General features: G+C 46.4%; 2 protein-coding genes across 4 annotated transcripts; one reads left to right on the forward strand and one right to left on the reverse strand.

Moving 5' to 3' along the window:
- Positions 1–1641: 1641 nt before the first annotated feature.
- RPP38 (ribonuclease P/MRP subunit p38) lies at positions 1642–8714 on the reverse strand. Of its 3 annotated transcripts, XM_025397427.1 has the most exons (3): positions 8419–8714; positions 3544–3653; positions 1642–2591 (listed from the first exon to the last, which is right to left on the reverse strand). In XM_025397427.1, the coding sequence occupies exon 3, from the start codon at positions 2579–2581 to the stop codon at positions 1733–1735; it is 849 nt and encodes a 282-aa protein (XP_025253212.1). In that variant the 5' UTR covers positions 2582–2591; positions 3544–3653; positions 8419–8714; the 3' UTR covers positions 1642–1732. The 3 variants fall into 3 exon arrangements, 2 of the variants coding, with proteins under 2 accessions (XP_025253212.1, XP_025253211.1); XM_025397426.1 differs by lacking the exon at positions 3544–3653; XR_003121218.1 differs by lacking the exons at positions 1642–2591; positions 8419–8714 and adding an exon at positions 8075–8144 and having other exon boundaries at positions 3565–3653.
- Positions 8714–9461, forward strand: C9H10orf111 (chromosome 9 C10orf111 homolog). The gene is given in 4 exon segments (XM_025397428.1): positions 8714–9064; positions 9066–9096; positions 9098–9397; positions 9399–9461. Coding segments are annotated over 4 exon segments (465 nt in total). The 5' UTR covers positions 8714–8993.
- Positions 9462–13857: the final 4396 nt, after the last annotated feature.

A 13857-nucleotide genomic window follows, 5' to 3' on the forward strand; every position in this document is an offset into this window, starting at 1 on the left:
ATTTACATAATTCGTTATCAAATTATTAATCACTTTTAAATAGAATAACTACATTTGCCTCTATAACAGAAGCAGATTGCTAATTAACATTTTTGAGAATTAAACTGCTTATGAAGTAGCTATTAAAACTAAATTTAAATGCGATATATAGTGTCTTGTAGATTTAAAACTGCATTATAGTGTACTTTGTCTGTAATGAAAATGTTCCATTCAATAAGGTATCTTTTTTTTTTTTCTTTTTGGCCAAGATGGCACTAAGTAAAATTTAAATCAAGAGGTGACATAACCCATGAGTCAGCCAGACTTTCAGCTGGAAAAATCTTTAGTAATACTTTCCTTCTAAATTACAGAAACTAACTTTTCCATACACACTGTAAACAGTAAACACTCTTAACAGAGAGCACTGGTTATGCTCCATTTCCTAACCTGAAGGACTCTTGTCACACACCCACCTCTGAGAACACAAGCTCCTCAGTTTTTTTTTATCTTTTGGCCACATTTCATCCAATTACCATAATAGCTTTTATACATGTTAGATTTCCAAGGAGGTAAGTGAATCACGTAATGGGGGTGAACTGTTCCCAATCAAAATACCTTATCTGGCTTTCTCTGTGTTGTTGCTATTTTTTCTGTAAATATTAAGCCTTTCTCCCAAGCCCATGTCTATTCCTACCTAAAAGTCAAATTGACATGAAGTGAAAAATGATTATTGCTCCTGAAGACAATAGATTGCTTGGCATTTGGAATCTTTCCTTTAAAACTGATAATGCTTCCCCAATTCAGTTCCATCTACCTGACTGACTAGAACATTTACTGTGGCACATTTTCAAGGTTTGATAGGAAAATGCTAAGCGTTGTAGGACACCAATATTCTTGCTCACAGGCACTCTACCAGCCTTTGAAAAAGTCAATTTAGGTCGGGCACGGCTGCTCAGGCCTGTAATCCCAGCACTTTGGGAGGACGATGCGGGCAGATCATGAGGTGAGGAGTTCAAGACCAGCCTGACCAACATGGTGAAACTCTATCTCTACTAAAAATACAAAAAAGTGAGCTGGGTGTGGTGGCACGCACCTGTAATCTCAGCTACTCAGGCGGCTGAGAGAGGAGAATCATTGAACCCAGGTGGCAGAGGTTGCAGTGAGCCGAGATTGTGCCACTGCACTCCTGCCTGGGTGACAGAGTAAGACTCTGTTTAATAAAAAAAAAAAAAGGCCAGGCACCGTGACTCACAGCTGTAATCCCAGCACTTTGGGAGGCTGAGGTGGGCAAATCACGAGGTCAAGAGATGGAAACCATCCTGGCCAACATGGTACTACTAAAAATACAAAAATTAGCTGGGCATGGTAGTGCACACCTGTAGTCCCAGCTACTCGGGAGGCTGAGGCAGGAGAATTGCCCAAACCTGGGAGGCAGAGATTGCAGTGAGCCGAGACCGCACCATTGCACTCCAGTCTGGACAAGAGTGAAACTCTGTCTCAAAAAAAGAAAAGGAAGAAGTCAATTTAAATACGCATGAACACTAGTTTCAATAAACTTCTGTTTGGGTATTCCTATTTTTGAATATTTCCTGCACTTAATATCTGTGCCATAGTTACAAAGAGTCTTACACATTTGAATATTACCAAACAGGACTGTATGAATCTATGTAAATATAACTCATTTTATTAGTTGTAAGGCTTCTTCACAAGGTGTGCTTTCACAAACAGTATGACATGGCAAGTTTATGCAAGATTACTTTGGAGTAGCTTTTTTACTTTTGGGTGGTTTCCTTTTCTTATTAGGGTTTGGAATCAGTTTCTTGATTTTAAGGGGTTGTAATGTTACAGAAGCCTGCTGACCGTCAGCAAGCTTTCTCTTAGGTTTTGACAGATCTTCAAATGAAGTGTCCAGAAGCTCTTTGTCTTGGCTTTCCAGAGGTTCAGTCTCTAAACTTTCCCCAGAATCTTCAGTTCTGTCTTGAAGCCATGGTACACTTAAACTGGGGACTCTGGGGATGATGGCTCTTACCTCGTCCACAAAGTCAGTGGTGTTCTTTTTGAAGCCCAAGGCTAGAACACATTTTAAGCCAATGACGGGGGCGATTCTCTCACTGAGCCGGGGGACCTGACAGGCAGGGACGGTTCTGCTGAGGCTTAACTGAATCAGGTGTGAGGTGATAATGGCAGGCTTGACTGATTTACACACCAGAACTAACAGCAGTTCACTCCTTTCCAGGGCTCTGGTAACTTCGTTAACGCCAATGGCAAGCTGCTTCCTGATGTGTGCAGGCGTCCACCCTGACACTTGCTGCTTAGCGTCTGTTTTCTCCTTCAGATCCTCACTAATATCAACAGCATTGCTGCATTTCTCTCTGCTTTCTTTTTTCAGAAAAGGGGTTTTGTTCTTTTTCTTCCTATCTTCAATCTTCTGAAGTCCAATAGCTTTAAGCCTGTCCTCAAGCGTCTGTAGGATGAAGTGCATATCCTCGCTCTCCAGAGGGCTCCAGCAGATGGTGTATGGGTTGTTCAACGACGTCTTCACAACCAGAGGTCTCGTCTTACGGACAGATCCCCGCCCCGGTGCTTGAGGAGCTGCAGCCATTTTTAAAATCCTTCCAAGAAGCAAAATGACAACAGAAAAAATTCATGTTAGTGACAATTGCATAACTTAAGAGTATCTTGGTTGTACTCTCTCTCTCTCTTTTTTTTTTGAGACAGAATTTCACTTTTGTTGCCCAGGCTGGAGTGCAATGGCACAATCTCGGCTCATTGCAACCTCCACCTCCTGGGTTCAAGCGATTCTCCTGCCTCAGCCTCCCGAGTATCTGGGATTACAGGCACCCGCCACCAAGCCCAGCTAATTTTTCTATTTTTTTAGTAGAGATGGGGTTTCACCATGTTGCCCAGCTGGTCTCAAACTCCTGACCTCAGGTGATCCACCCGCCTCGGCCTCCCAAAGTGCTGGGATTACAGCCGTGAGCCACTGCGCCCAGCCTGTATTCTGATTCTTGATAAGCTAGAGCAAGCCTCATTATATAAGTCCAATTAGGTGAGCATACACTTGTCTTCTTTTTAAAGATTAAGTAATTTTATTTTTCCCCATTTCTTACCCCATTTTAAAGGCTCTACTGGGGCCCTTTAAAAAAACTCAGGACAATGGATGACGAGGGTTTAATTTTCCCCATTTTTTTATATGACTTTGTCTTTATTCCTATACAAGCAATATGTGAAAGTTTTCATTATTGCAATCGTAGTACAATTCCATTTGTCTATTTCATTTATTAAAAATATGCTGTTTCTACTTGTTCATAATTAACCTTTTAGTGACTGTATGGTATTAATCTTATAACTTGTTACTGTTTTCCAAAATGCTGTCTAGTTGGGCTTCCATTCATTCATTCAACAAATATTCTAGGCCTGGCACAGTGGCTCATGCCTTCAGTCTCAGAATTTTGGGAGGCTGCGGTGGACAGATCACTTCAGCCAGCCCATGAGTTGAGCAACATGGAGAAACCCTCTACAAAAAAAAAAAAAATACATAAATTAGCTAAGTGTGAGGCATACCTGTAGTCCCAGCTACTTGGGAGGCTGAGGTGGGAGGATCACTCGAGCCCAGGAGGTCAAGGCTGCAGTGAACATGATCGTGCGGTGCCCAGTAACACATCTGACCCTATCTGCAAAAAAAAAAAAAAAAAAAAAAAAAAAAAATCTGAGCACCTCCAGTGTGCAAGTGGCGTTCTAGGTCCTGGGGCTCACAGTAAACAATGTCCACCCACGTAGAGCGCACAATCTGCAAGGACTCTGGTGACCTCTGCCATTCAAAACCAATCAGGTGTGGTATTTTAAAGAACTGAACAGTCATCTCATGATTAAGACTTCAAATAATTCTGTCATGTCCATGTTTGTAAGTCTCCCTACCTCCCAGGGCCCTAAATTTCTTAAATATCCTTCCTACAGTACTTGATATGTATGCAGGCATACACTCCCCTTTCTTTTTTTGTGTTTTGAGACAGTTTCGCTTTCGTTGCCCAGGCTGTAGTAAAATGGCACGATCTCGGCTTATTGCAACCTCTGCCTCTCAGGTTCAAGTGATTCTCCTGCCACAGCCTCCAGAGTAGCTGGGATTACAGGCGCCCAACACCATGCCTGGCTACTTTTTGTAATTTTAGTAGAGACGGGGTTTCACTATGTTGGTCAGGCTGGTCTCGAACTCCTGACCTCAGGAGATCTACCCACCTCAGCCTCCCAGAGTGCTGGCATTACAGGTGTGAGCCACCACTCCCGGCCATTCCTCCTTTTTAGGGGAGCCCCAAGCCGACTTTTCTGGCTGGCAATTTCATGAAGACTAGGGAAATGTAATGAAATTTAAAGATATTAATCCATTGAGGAAAAATGAGAAGGATGCTTAATGGGGAAAATATTATAAACTACTGGTCCAGAGGGCATATCCTGTTTATCCTTCCCAGAGGCAAATACACATTCCTTTCTCTTCCCTGTTTTCTTCCCTTCCTTCCTGGGGCTCAGTTAGAATCACAGGGACCCACCTGGCAAAACTAAAGGAAGTTACGTCCTTTCCATTTATACTTCCATTTACTAGGCTGGTAGCTGATGTTGAAGGCAAGTGTGCCTCAGTAGTGTATTGCTGTATAAAGCACTCTCTCCATGGATTATTTGCTTCTCACAGCATTCCTATAGAATTCCCCAATGTGTGCATTAGGAAACTAACTCACTGCCCGGAGTCACAACTAGTTTTCCAAATCCCAAGTTTTCTGTTCTTTCAATCCTTGCTACACCTCAAAAATAACCTGTGGCTTCTTAAAACAGGCAGATGGTTGGTCCTCAACCCAGATCTACTGAATTGGAATCTTCAGGATTAAGACCTGGGCATCTGTGCTTATAAAAAGCTGCCCTAGGCTGGGTGCAGTGGCTCATGCCAGTAACCAAAGCATTTTGGGAGCCCGAGGCAGGTCGATCACAAGGTCAGGAGTTTGAGACCAGCCTGGCCAATATGTTGAAATCCCATCTCTACTAAAAAATACAAAAAAATTAGCTAGGCATGGTGGTGCCTGCCAGTAATCCCAGCTACTCGGGAGGTTGAGGCAGAATTTCTTGAACCCAGGAGGCAGAGGTTGCAGTGGGCTGAGATCGCGCCACTGCACTCCAGCCTGGGCGACAGTAAGACTCCATATCAAAATAAATAAATAAATAAATGCCCCCGTGAATCTGATTCAGAACCGCAATCAGGAACCACTGGTGTAGGACGGGATGCTTCCACGCTGGACAGCCCCGAGGAAGGGCCCCCTGAGCGCTATTGGTCTCTGATACTCTTCCCAGACACCTTCCCACAGAAAACCCAAATTCAGCTCCTTGGGGTGAGAGATCACACCCTGGTCGTCTCGGTACTGCCCACTGCTGGAGACTTCTGGGGCCTAAGCTGCTTCCTTCACAGTGGCCACACTGCCCCCTGACCCCATTATCTCTATGCTCCCCAGAGCTCAGGGAATCAGGAAGAAAAGTGGCTCATCCAGATGCAATGCAGTGACTGCGAGGGGCTGGCATCAGGTTCAAAGTGATCAGGAAGAGGGAAATAAGTGACAGAGGGGTGAAACAAATAGGATGGAACAGAGCTCTTGGCAACTGCAAGTCAGATCATGTCTCCGCATCCAAACACCACAGAGTAAATACTTAAAACCATGCTCCGGAGGGATCGCAAAACAGGCTATAAACTTCTCCCGCCTGCAGAATCTGCTAGGGAGGTAAAGAGAGCCAAGTAGTTTGGATAAGCATAATCTCATGCAATATAATCCAGAAACAAAATACTGACTGGTAAGATTTTATAGATTTAGAGAAAGGGAGAAAAATAAGGCTTTGCTGAGGTCCTTTTAGAGCTGTGTCTCAAGAGGCCTCTGCTGCCTATAGATCAAGGGCAAACACTTTTTACTAGACAGTCTTGCCCTGTCACCTGGCTGTAATGCAGTTGTTTGATCATGGCTCACTGCAGCCTTGAACTCTTGGATTCAAGCAATCCTCCCACCTCAGCCTCCTGCTAAGTAGCTGGGATTATAGGCGCACACCACCAAGCCCAGAAAAGTTTTTTAATTTTTAAATTTTCTGTATAGGCTGGGCACGGTGGCTCACGCCTGTAATCCCAGCACTTTGAGAGGCCAAGCTGGATGGATCACTTGAGGTCAGGCGTTCGAGACCAGCCTGGCAAATACGGTGAAACCCGGTCTACACTAAAAATACAAAAATTAGCCAGGTGTGGTGATGTGCAACTGTAATCCCAGCTACTTGGGTGGCTGAGGTATGAGAATCGCTTGAACCCAGGAGGCAGAGGCTGCAGTGAGCCGAAATTGCACCACGGCACTCCAGCCTGGGCAACGGGGTAAGATTCTGTCTCAAAAAAAAAAAAACAAAAAAAAAAAACAACTCCGTAGAGACAGGGTCTTGCTTTGTTGCCCAGGCTGGTTTTCAACTCCCAGGCTCAGGCAATCCCTCAGCCTCGGCCTCCCAAAGTGCTGGGCTGCAGGCATGAGCTATCATGCCCCACCCAAACTCTAATGTGACATAAAAGGCCCTCCAATCTCCAGTCTCAATCTCCCACCAGCCTCTTTCTCCTTAGGCTCCACCAAGCACAGGACCTCAACACCGAACCACATACTATTTAATGAGGCCAGCATTTTCCCACTTTCAAGTCTATATACATTAGTCCCTCTGCCTGGAATACCACTCCCATCCTCAGCCGCAGGCACCACCTTTCTGGATTATCCAGGATGTGCCAGGCCATAAGTATTTTTTTGTCGCAGACCTCAGTGAGCTTAGAGTCCACAAGGAAAAAATATTACCAGGTAATTATACAATAAAGCCTGATGCACATGAAGGTCAGGGAACTACAGGATGCTTAGGGAATATCCAGCAAAGGCCTAGCTTAGTTGAGGGGGTAGGAAAAGGCAGTCCTCATAGAGGAACTGCTTTTTTTTCCCCCCCCTTTTGAGACGGAGTCTCATTCTGTCGCCAGGCTGAAGTGCAGTGGCACAATATCGGCTTACTGCATCCTCCGCCTGCCTCCCGGGCTCAAGCGATTCTCCTGCCTCAGCCTCCCGAGTAGCTGGGACTACAGTACAGGCGCGCTTCACCATGTCCGGCTAATTTTCGTATTTTTAGTAGAGATGGGGTTTCATCATGTTGGCTAGGATGGTCTCGATCTCCTGACCTTGTGATCCAACCACCTCGGCCTCCCAAAGTGCTGGGACTACAGGCGTGAGCACTTAGTCTGGGACTAAGAGGCGCCCGGCCGGACCTCTTAACCTACCTCTAAACAATGCCAACCAAAGGGAGTATGGAGTAAAGAAAGGTATCTCAGCATTAAAAGAAAGAAGTTGGCTGGCAAGGTGGCTCACGCCTGTAATCCCAGCACTCTGGGAGGCCCAGGCGGGCGGATCACTTAAGGCCAGGAGATCGAGACCAGCCTGACCAACATGGTAACCCGTCTCTACTAAAAATACGAAAATCAGCCGGGCGTTGTGGTGCGCGCCTGTAGTCCCAGCTACTCGGGAGGCTGAGGCAGAAGAATCGCTTGAACCCAGCAGGAGGAGGTTGCAGTGGGCCAGGATCGCGCCACTGCACTCCAGCCTGGGCGACTGCTATGTCTTAAAAAAAAAAAAAAAGCAAGTTCCAATAAGTTCAATGTGGCTGGGGCAGAGATGCTAGAGAAAGCAGTGAGAAACTAGGAAAGGTGGGTAAGGACCAGATAATGAAGACCTTTGCAGGCCTTCCAGTGTGAAGCAACTTTAACGTCTAAAGCAGAGGCGTCATGATTAGAAAGACGTTATAGATCTTTGTGGATCTGGGCAAAGGAAGAATCCTTGAGCAGCAAACACGCCTCCGGAGTCGTCCAGGTTAGAAATGGCGGTGGCCTACACTAGAGACACCGCAGAAAGGACTGGAGAGAAATACATGTTAGTCGGAAAAGAAGGTAGAATCTCCCGACACAGTAGTGACCAGCTGGGAGTAAAGGTGAGAAGGGTATCGGTGGTGACTTCCGGTTTCTGGATCCCGCCGGTAGCCGAGGGGCGACGGCCGACCCAAAGCTCACCTCCCCACTGCATGCCGCCCCTGGATCGGTCCGTGTCTCCTTGGAGACCGTGGAGAACAGAACGGCCGGCGTGCGGTTTTCGCTTTGCACTCCTGGTGCCCAGCCGGCGCTGCAATCCAGCAGAGGAGCCCGAGGAGAGGCGCAGAAGCTCTGGGTGCACACGCCTGGCCCGGGACTTGGTAGCCCAACCGAGAGGGCGGCGGGTTCCGCGGCCACGCAAGAGGCGTCGGGGAAGCAGCGGAAGCCTTGCGTGCGCGCGGGCTTCGGCCTCCAGATTCCGTGGAGTCCCGGGCCCGATCCCCCCGGGGCTGGCCTCCTGCCCTACGTGGGCCCCGCGCGCCCACCTGGAACTCACGATGGCGGATCCGCCTTCACCTGAGGGTTACAGCACCGGCTCCAAGTGCGCCTGCGCTGCGCATGCGCAGAGCGCTCGCCGCGCGGCTTCGCCTCCCAGACGCGACGGGGCGGAGCGGAAGCGCTAGGAGCACTGCAGGTTTCGTTATCCTGTGTTAGGTCACTCCAGAAAGGGGAAAGCAGCCCACAGCGTCGCGCGGCCCGGAAACAACACAACGAGGCCCCATCTTTTAGATTCGAGTTTAGGCCCCGGGGTGGAGGCTCCGGACCGGGCCCCCTACAGCGGCAGTGCGCAGGCGCGAGGTCTGTATCGCGAGACCATAAAGTTGCCCGGGTAACCAGATGCTCAGGGCTTGGACCTTCTAGTTGTTCGGAGGCCAGCCTACCGCCAGTGGTATCCCGAGGGCAGGCTCTCTCCGGGCGTCTGTGCTCCCCTCTCCCTTATAACCCAGTTTCTACCTTTCAGTGCCTGGGAGTCTTAGCCCTCTATCTCTATTCGCTTTTCTGTATTTGCTTTGCCTCAGGGACGCACAACCCCAGCCCCTGTCCCAGTGAACCCGTCGCCATGGAATCCCTGCAGACTCCCCAGCACCACGAAAATCAAGATAAAAGGGAGAAGGAGTGTGGGATAAAACATGCCTATGGGCAATAATGCAAGGAATCTTGAGCCCCGAAAAGAGAAAGGCTATAGGAGTTGCCTTGAGTTCAGCAACAGCTGCGCGGAATATCCTGTCCGGTGTACACTGTGGCTGCTCCAAGCAATGGAGACTAAAGTTACCATCGGAGTCGCTGCAACGTCAGGGACAAGTGATGAAGCAGCCTAATAACATTTTAAAACTCAGGAATCTGGATCCGTTGATCTACCCTTGGCCAGAACTTAGAAGACGGCAGGTTGCTTCTGACCTAATGAGCCCCCTCCTCCTCCCCGGTTTTTCCGGCCTCACTTGGGCCCCCTTCCTTTTCCTCTTCTACATATCTGCCTCCTTTTCTCACTCTCTTCACTGTTCGTTTTGTTTCCTATTTTCTGGTATAGTTTCTGTGCTTTATTTATTATTATTATTTTTTGAGACAGAGTTTCGCCCTCGTGTCCCAGGCTGGAGTGCAATAGCGTGATCCTGGCTCACTCCAACCACCGCCTCACGGGTTCAAGCGATTCTCCTGCCTCAGCCTCCTGAGTAGCTGGGATTACAGGCACGGGCCACCAGCCCAGCTAATTTTTGTATTTTTAGTAGAGACAGTGTTTCACCATGTTAGTCAGGCTGGTCTCGAACTCCTGACCTCAGGTGATCCGCCTGCCTCGGCCTTCCAAAGTGCTGGGATTACAGGCTTGAACCACGGTGCCCAGCCTCTATGATTTCAATTTTCATGTTTAAGTACCTGTGTAGAACCTAACTGTCCATAAAGCAAACACACAAAGAAGATTTGGCTTTCCGTCAGAGATCATTGGAGGTTACACAGGGTAAAGTGCAATGTGATTTTTATCGGAGTTAGTAAGATTAAAAAGAGATGACAGTGAGTTTGTAAGAACAGGTTTGTGTTTCATCAAATGAATTGTGTGAGTTCGCTATGATGAACTGCAAGCAGCTTGCATGTCCAAAAACAAATAGAGACACACGGGTCTAATTAAAATGCTAAAGTAATAGGAAGGAGACATCCATACGTTTTTGTCCCCCTAAGGTTCCAGATTTATAGTTTGAGCATCATCTCAGCTTACATTTTCTCTATGGAAAACATCAGCCGTTACATTACTTGGCTCTGGGTTGAAATCCTAACTTCAACTGAAGATCTTATGACCTAGTCAAGTTTATTAACCTCCTCTATGAAGTGATAAAAATAGTATCTCTTGTGAGGATTAGAAGAGATGATCCTCTATGCTAAGATGATTATTATGTGCGGAACACATAGTTAAGTGCTTGATAAATTGAACTGTGGTGAATCCAGTCTCAACCATGGCAAAACTAAGTTAATAAAAATGAAACATAACCTCTATTATTTTAGTGCTTGTGTTGTATTTTAAAACTAGCAGTTTAATTTCCACAAGGATTTTGCTAAAATTAACAAGTACATTTCGAAAGTAATTTCTCTCCCTCTTGTATCACACAAACATTACAACCAAAAAGTAACAAACATGCTCCCATGACCCAATCACACCCATTTTTTCTTTAGTGTTCCCTTCTACTTTGTTTCACATATGTGCATGCTTTTACATTAAAATAATACAGATTCAATCTTCTGATTTTCTTCACACATAACACTTTTTCATGTTTCTCAAATTATTACTTTACATATTTGATATCCTATTCTGAAGAATCAGTTTTGTTTTGTTTTTTTTTGAGACAGGATCTTGCTCTGTTGCCCAGGCTAAATGGTATCATCTCAGCTCACTGCAACCTCCTCCCAAGCACAAGTGATCCTCCCACCTCAGCCTCCCGAGTAGCTGGGACTACAGGAGCATGCCACCAAGCCTGGCTAATTTTTGTACTTTTTGTAGAGATGGGGTCTCACCATGTTGCCCAGGCTGGTCTTAGACTCCTGGGCTCAAGTAATGCTCCCACCTCGGCCTCCCAGAGTGCTGGTATTACAGATACGCACCATCACAACTGGCCAGTTTTACTTTTTAATGACAGTAATGACAGTCCTGTAAAATCTGTTTGGTCTTTGAATATTAGAGCTTTCTTTTTATATTCTAGAATTGGACTACTGTTTGATTTGTATGCTTTCCATTGTTTGACAATGACTTAAGATTCTGAGTGATGGCCGGCTGTGGTGGCTCACACCTGTACTCCCAGCATTTTGGGAGGCTGAGGCAGGAGGATTGCTTGAGCCCAGGAGTTCAAGACCAGCCTAGGCAACATGACAAAACCCTGTATCTACAAAAAAAAAAAAAAAAAAAAAAAAAAAAAAAAAGCTAGGCATGGTGTGTGGCTGTAGTCCCAGCTACTCCTGGGGCTGAGGCTGGAGGATTGCTTGAGCATAGAAAGTGGAGGCTACCGTGAGCTATGATCACATCACTGCACTCCAGCCTGGGCAACATGGTGAGACCCTGTCTCCAAAACAAATAAATACATAAAAAGCTTCTGAGTAATAAATTATATAATTAGCCACCATCTTTTGATGAAATAAGTGAAGGTCCCAACAAGTAAATTTGTCAACAGAAGAATGTAAGGGAATTGACCACCAGATTCTTCTATTCTTTTCCTCCATGGTATTCTGACCTTAGCGCTCTCTCTCTCTCTCTCTCTCTCTCTCTCCCTCTCTCTCTCTCTTTCTCTCCCTCTCTCTCTCTCTCTCTGTGTGTGTGTGTGTGTGTATGTGTGTATCATGTATAACAATAGTTGTTAGGTAAACAATTCGTTATTTTACATCAGTTACTAAACATGAATTTTAATGATGAGCTGCAAAATGAGTATTGAAAGCTCTATTAATTGGGACTGTATAGTACTCCAAGGAATATCTGTGTCCACAGAGACAAGGTGAAGGTGAGGAGTTTCAAGCAGTTAAGCAATTCTCAGGCCTCACAAAACAGCAAAATCAAGACCAACATGATGTCAGCTCCCTGCATCTCTAATCCCATGAGACAGCATTGCCAGTCTCAGAGGTCGGATGACAGGTGTTATGAGTGGTAGGTCACTCTGTCAAGGAACAAACTGTAAACTTCAGCAAGAGACTTACACAGAAACCTGTGGCTCTCTCCTAAAGTGAAGCAACTTGTAGGGGGTGCAGAGAAAGGAGAAGATGGAAAGCCCTAGTCTCAACTAAACTAGAGACATAGATGAGAAACACCCTTGTGAGACTCTTCTATAAGATAGGGAAGCCCTGTGGGCAAGGTCATCCTTGAGCTGAACCGGAAGCTCCCTGGCATGGCCTTCTGTGTCCCTACTGCCAGCGTGTCAGTCATGGACCTGACCTGCCATCTGGAAAAATCTGCCAAATAGGATGACATCAGGAAGGTGGTGAAGCAGGCTTTGGAGGGCCCCTCAAGGGCATCCGGGGCTACACCGAGCACCAGGTCGTCTCCTCCAACTTCAACAGCGACACCCCCTCTTTCACCTTCGATGCTGGAGCTGGCATTGCCCTCGATGACCACTTTGTCAAACACATTTCCTGATAGGACGATGAGTTTGGCTACAGCAACAGGGTGGTAGAGCTTATATGGCCTCCAAGGAGTAAGACCCCTGGACCACCAGACCCAGTGAGAGCACGAGAGGAAGAGAGAGGCCCTCACTGCTGGAGAGTCCCTGCACCACTCAGGCCCCACCACACGGAGAATCTCCCCTCCTCACAGTTTCCACGCAGACCGCGTGAAGAGGGAGACACCTAGGGAGCCCCACCTTGTCGTGTGCCATCAATAAAGTCTCCTCACTCAATCAAAAAAAAAAAAAAAAGGAAACCTTGCTGCCAGGGAAATCCAGGCATTTGTCCAGGACTCAGGGTAGACTGCAGTCAGGCCTTGGCTATGTGGCTATGTGGGGATGTCCAAGGTTATCAGGGGTCTTGGCAGTGCTGTCTTATGAAAATAGGGAAATTTGAAAGACCTTTAATCCTTCCTTTCTATCCCCTTCCTCCCTTTCTTCCCCACCCCTCTTCTTTTCCCATAGGTATGATATTCATTGAATTGCTAGTGTTGAGGATAAAGCAGTGAGCCAGAGTTCTAAAGGAGGAGAAAGGGTAAACAAAGAACGTAAATGATATAAGTTGTCAGATGATTCAAAGTGCTACAGAAAAAAAGCAGGGAAGGCCAGGCGTGGTGGCTCACGCCTGTAATCCCAGCAGTTTGGGAAGCTGAGGCGGGTGGATCACTTGAGGTAAGGAGTTCGAGACCAGCCTGGCCAACATGGTGAAACCTGGTCTCTACTAAAAATACAAAAATTAGCTGGATGTGGTGGCGCACACCTGTAATTCCAGCTACTCAGAAGGCTGAGGTAGGAGAATCACTTGAACCTGGGAGGTGGAGTTTGCGTGAATCGAGATCATGCCACTGTACCCCAGCCTGGGCAATAGAGTGAGACTCTGTCTAAGAAAGAAAGAGAGAAAGAGAGAGAGAGAGAGAGAGAGAGAGAGAAAGAGAGAGAAAAAGAAAGAAAGAGAAAGAAAAAGAAAAAGAAAGAAAGAAAGAAAGAAGGAAAGAAAGAAAGAAAGAAAAAGAAAGAAAAAAAGAAAGAAAGACGAAAAAGCAAGGAAGAAAGAAAGATGAAAAAGCAAGGAAGAGTGGAAGGGGGTGCTAGGATGGGTGATAAAAGGCCTCCTGAGAGATGACAGATGAGCAAAGACCTAGAGGAGTGGAAGCACTGAGCCAGGCCGACCATGGGAAGATAATTCTGAGGTAGAGACGCGAGAGCAGGAGTGCGATAGGCCTGTTTGAACAGCCGGGAGGCCAAGTGGAGTGGAAACCCTTTGTTTTTTTTTTTTTTTTTTTTTTTTTTTTTTTT

This window comes from Theropithecus gelada, chromosome 9 (assembly GCF_003255815.1).
Source record: "Theropithecus gelada isolate Dixy chromosome 9, Tgel_1.0, whole genome shotgun sequence".
Classification (NCBI taxonomy): domain Eukaryota; kingdom Metazoa; phylum Chordata; class Mammalia; order Primates; family Cercopithecidae; genus Theropithecus; species Theropithecus gelada.

Bases quoted from the DNA above. Each gene is read 5' to 3' on its own strand.
- RPP38 (XM_025397426.1), bottom strand. From the start codon at position 2,581: ATGGCTGCAGCTCCTCAAGCACCGGGGCGGGGATCTGTCCGTAAGACG.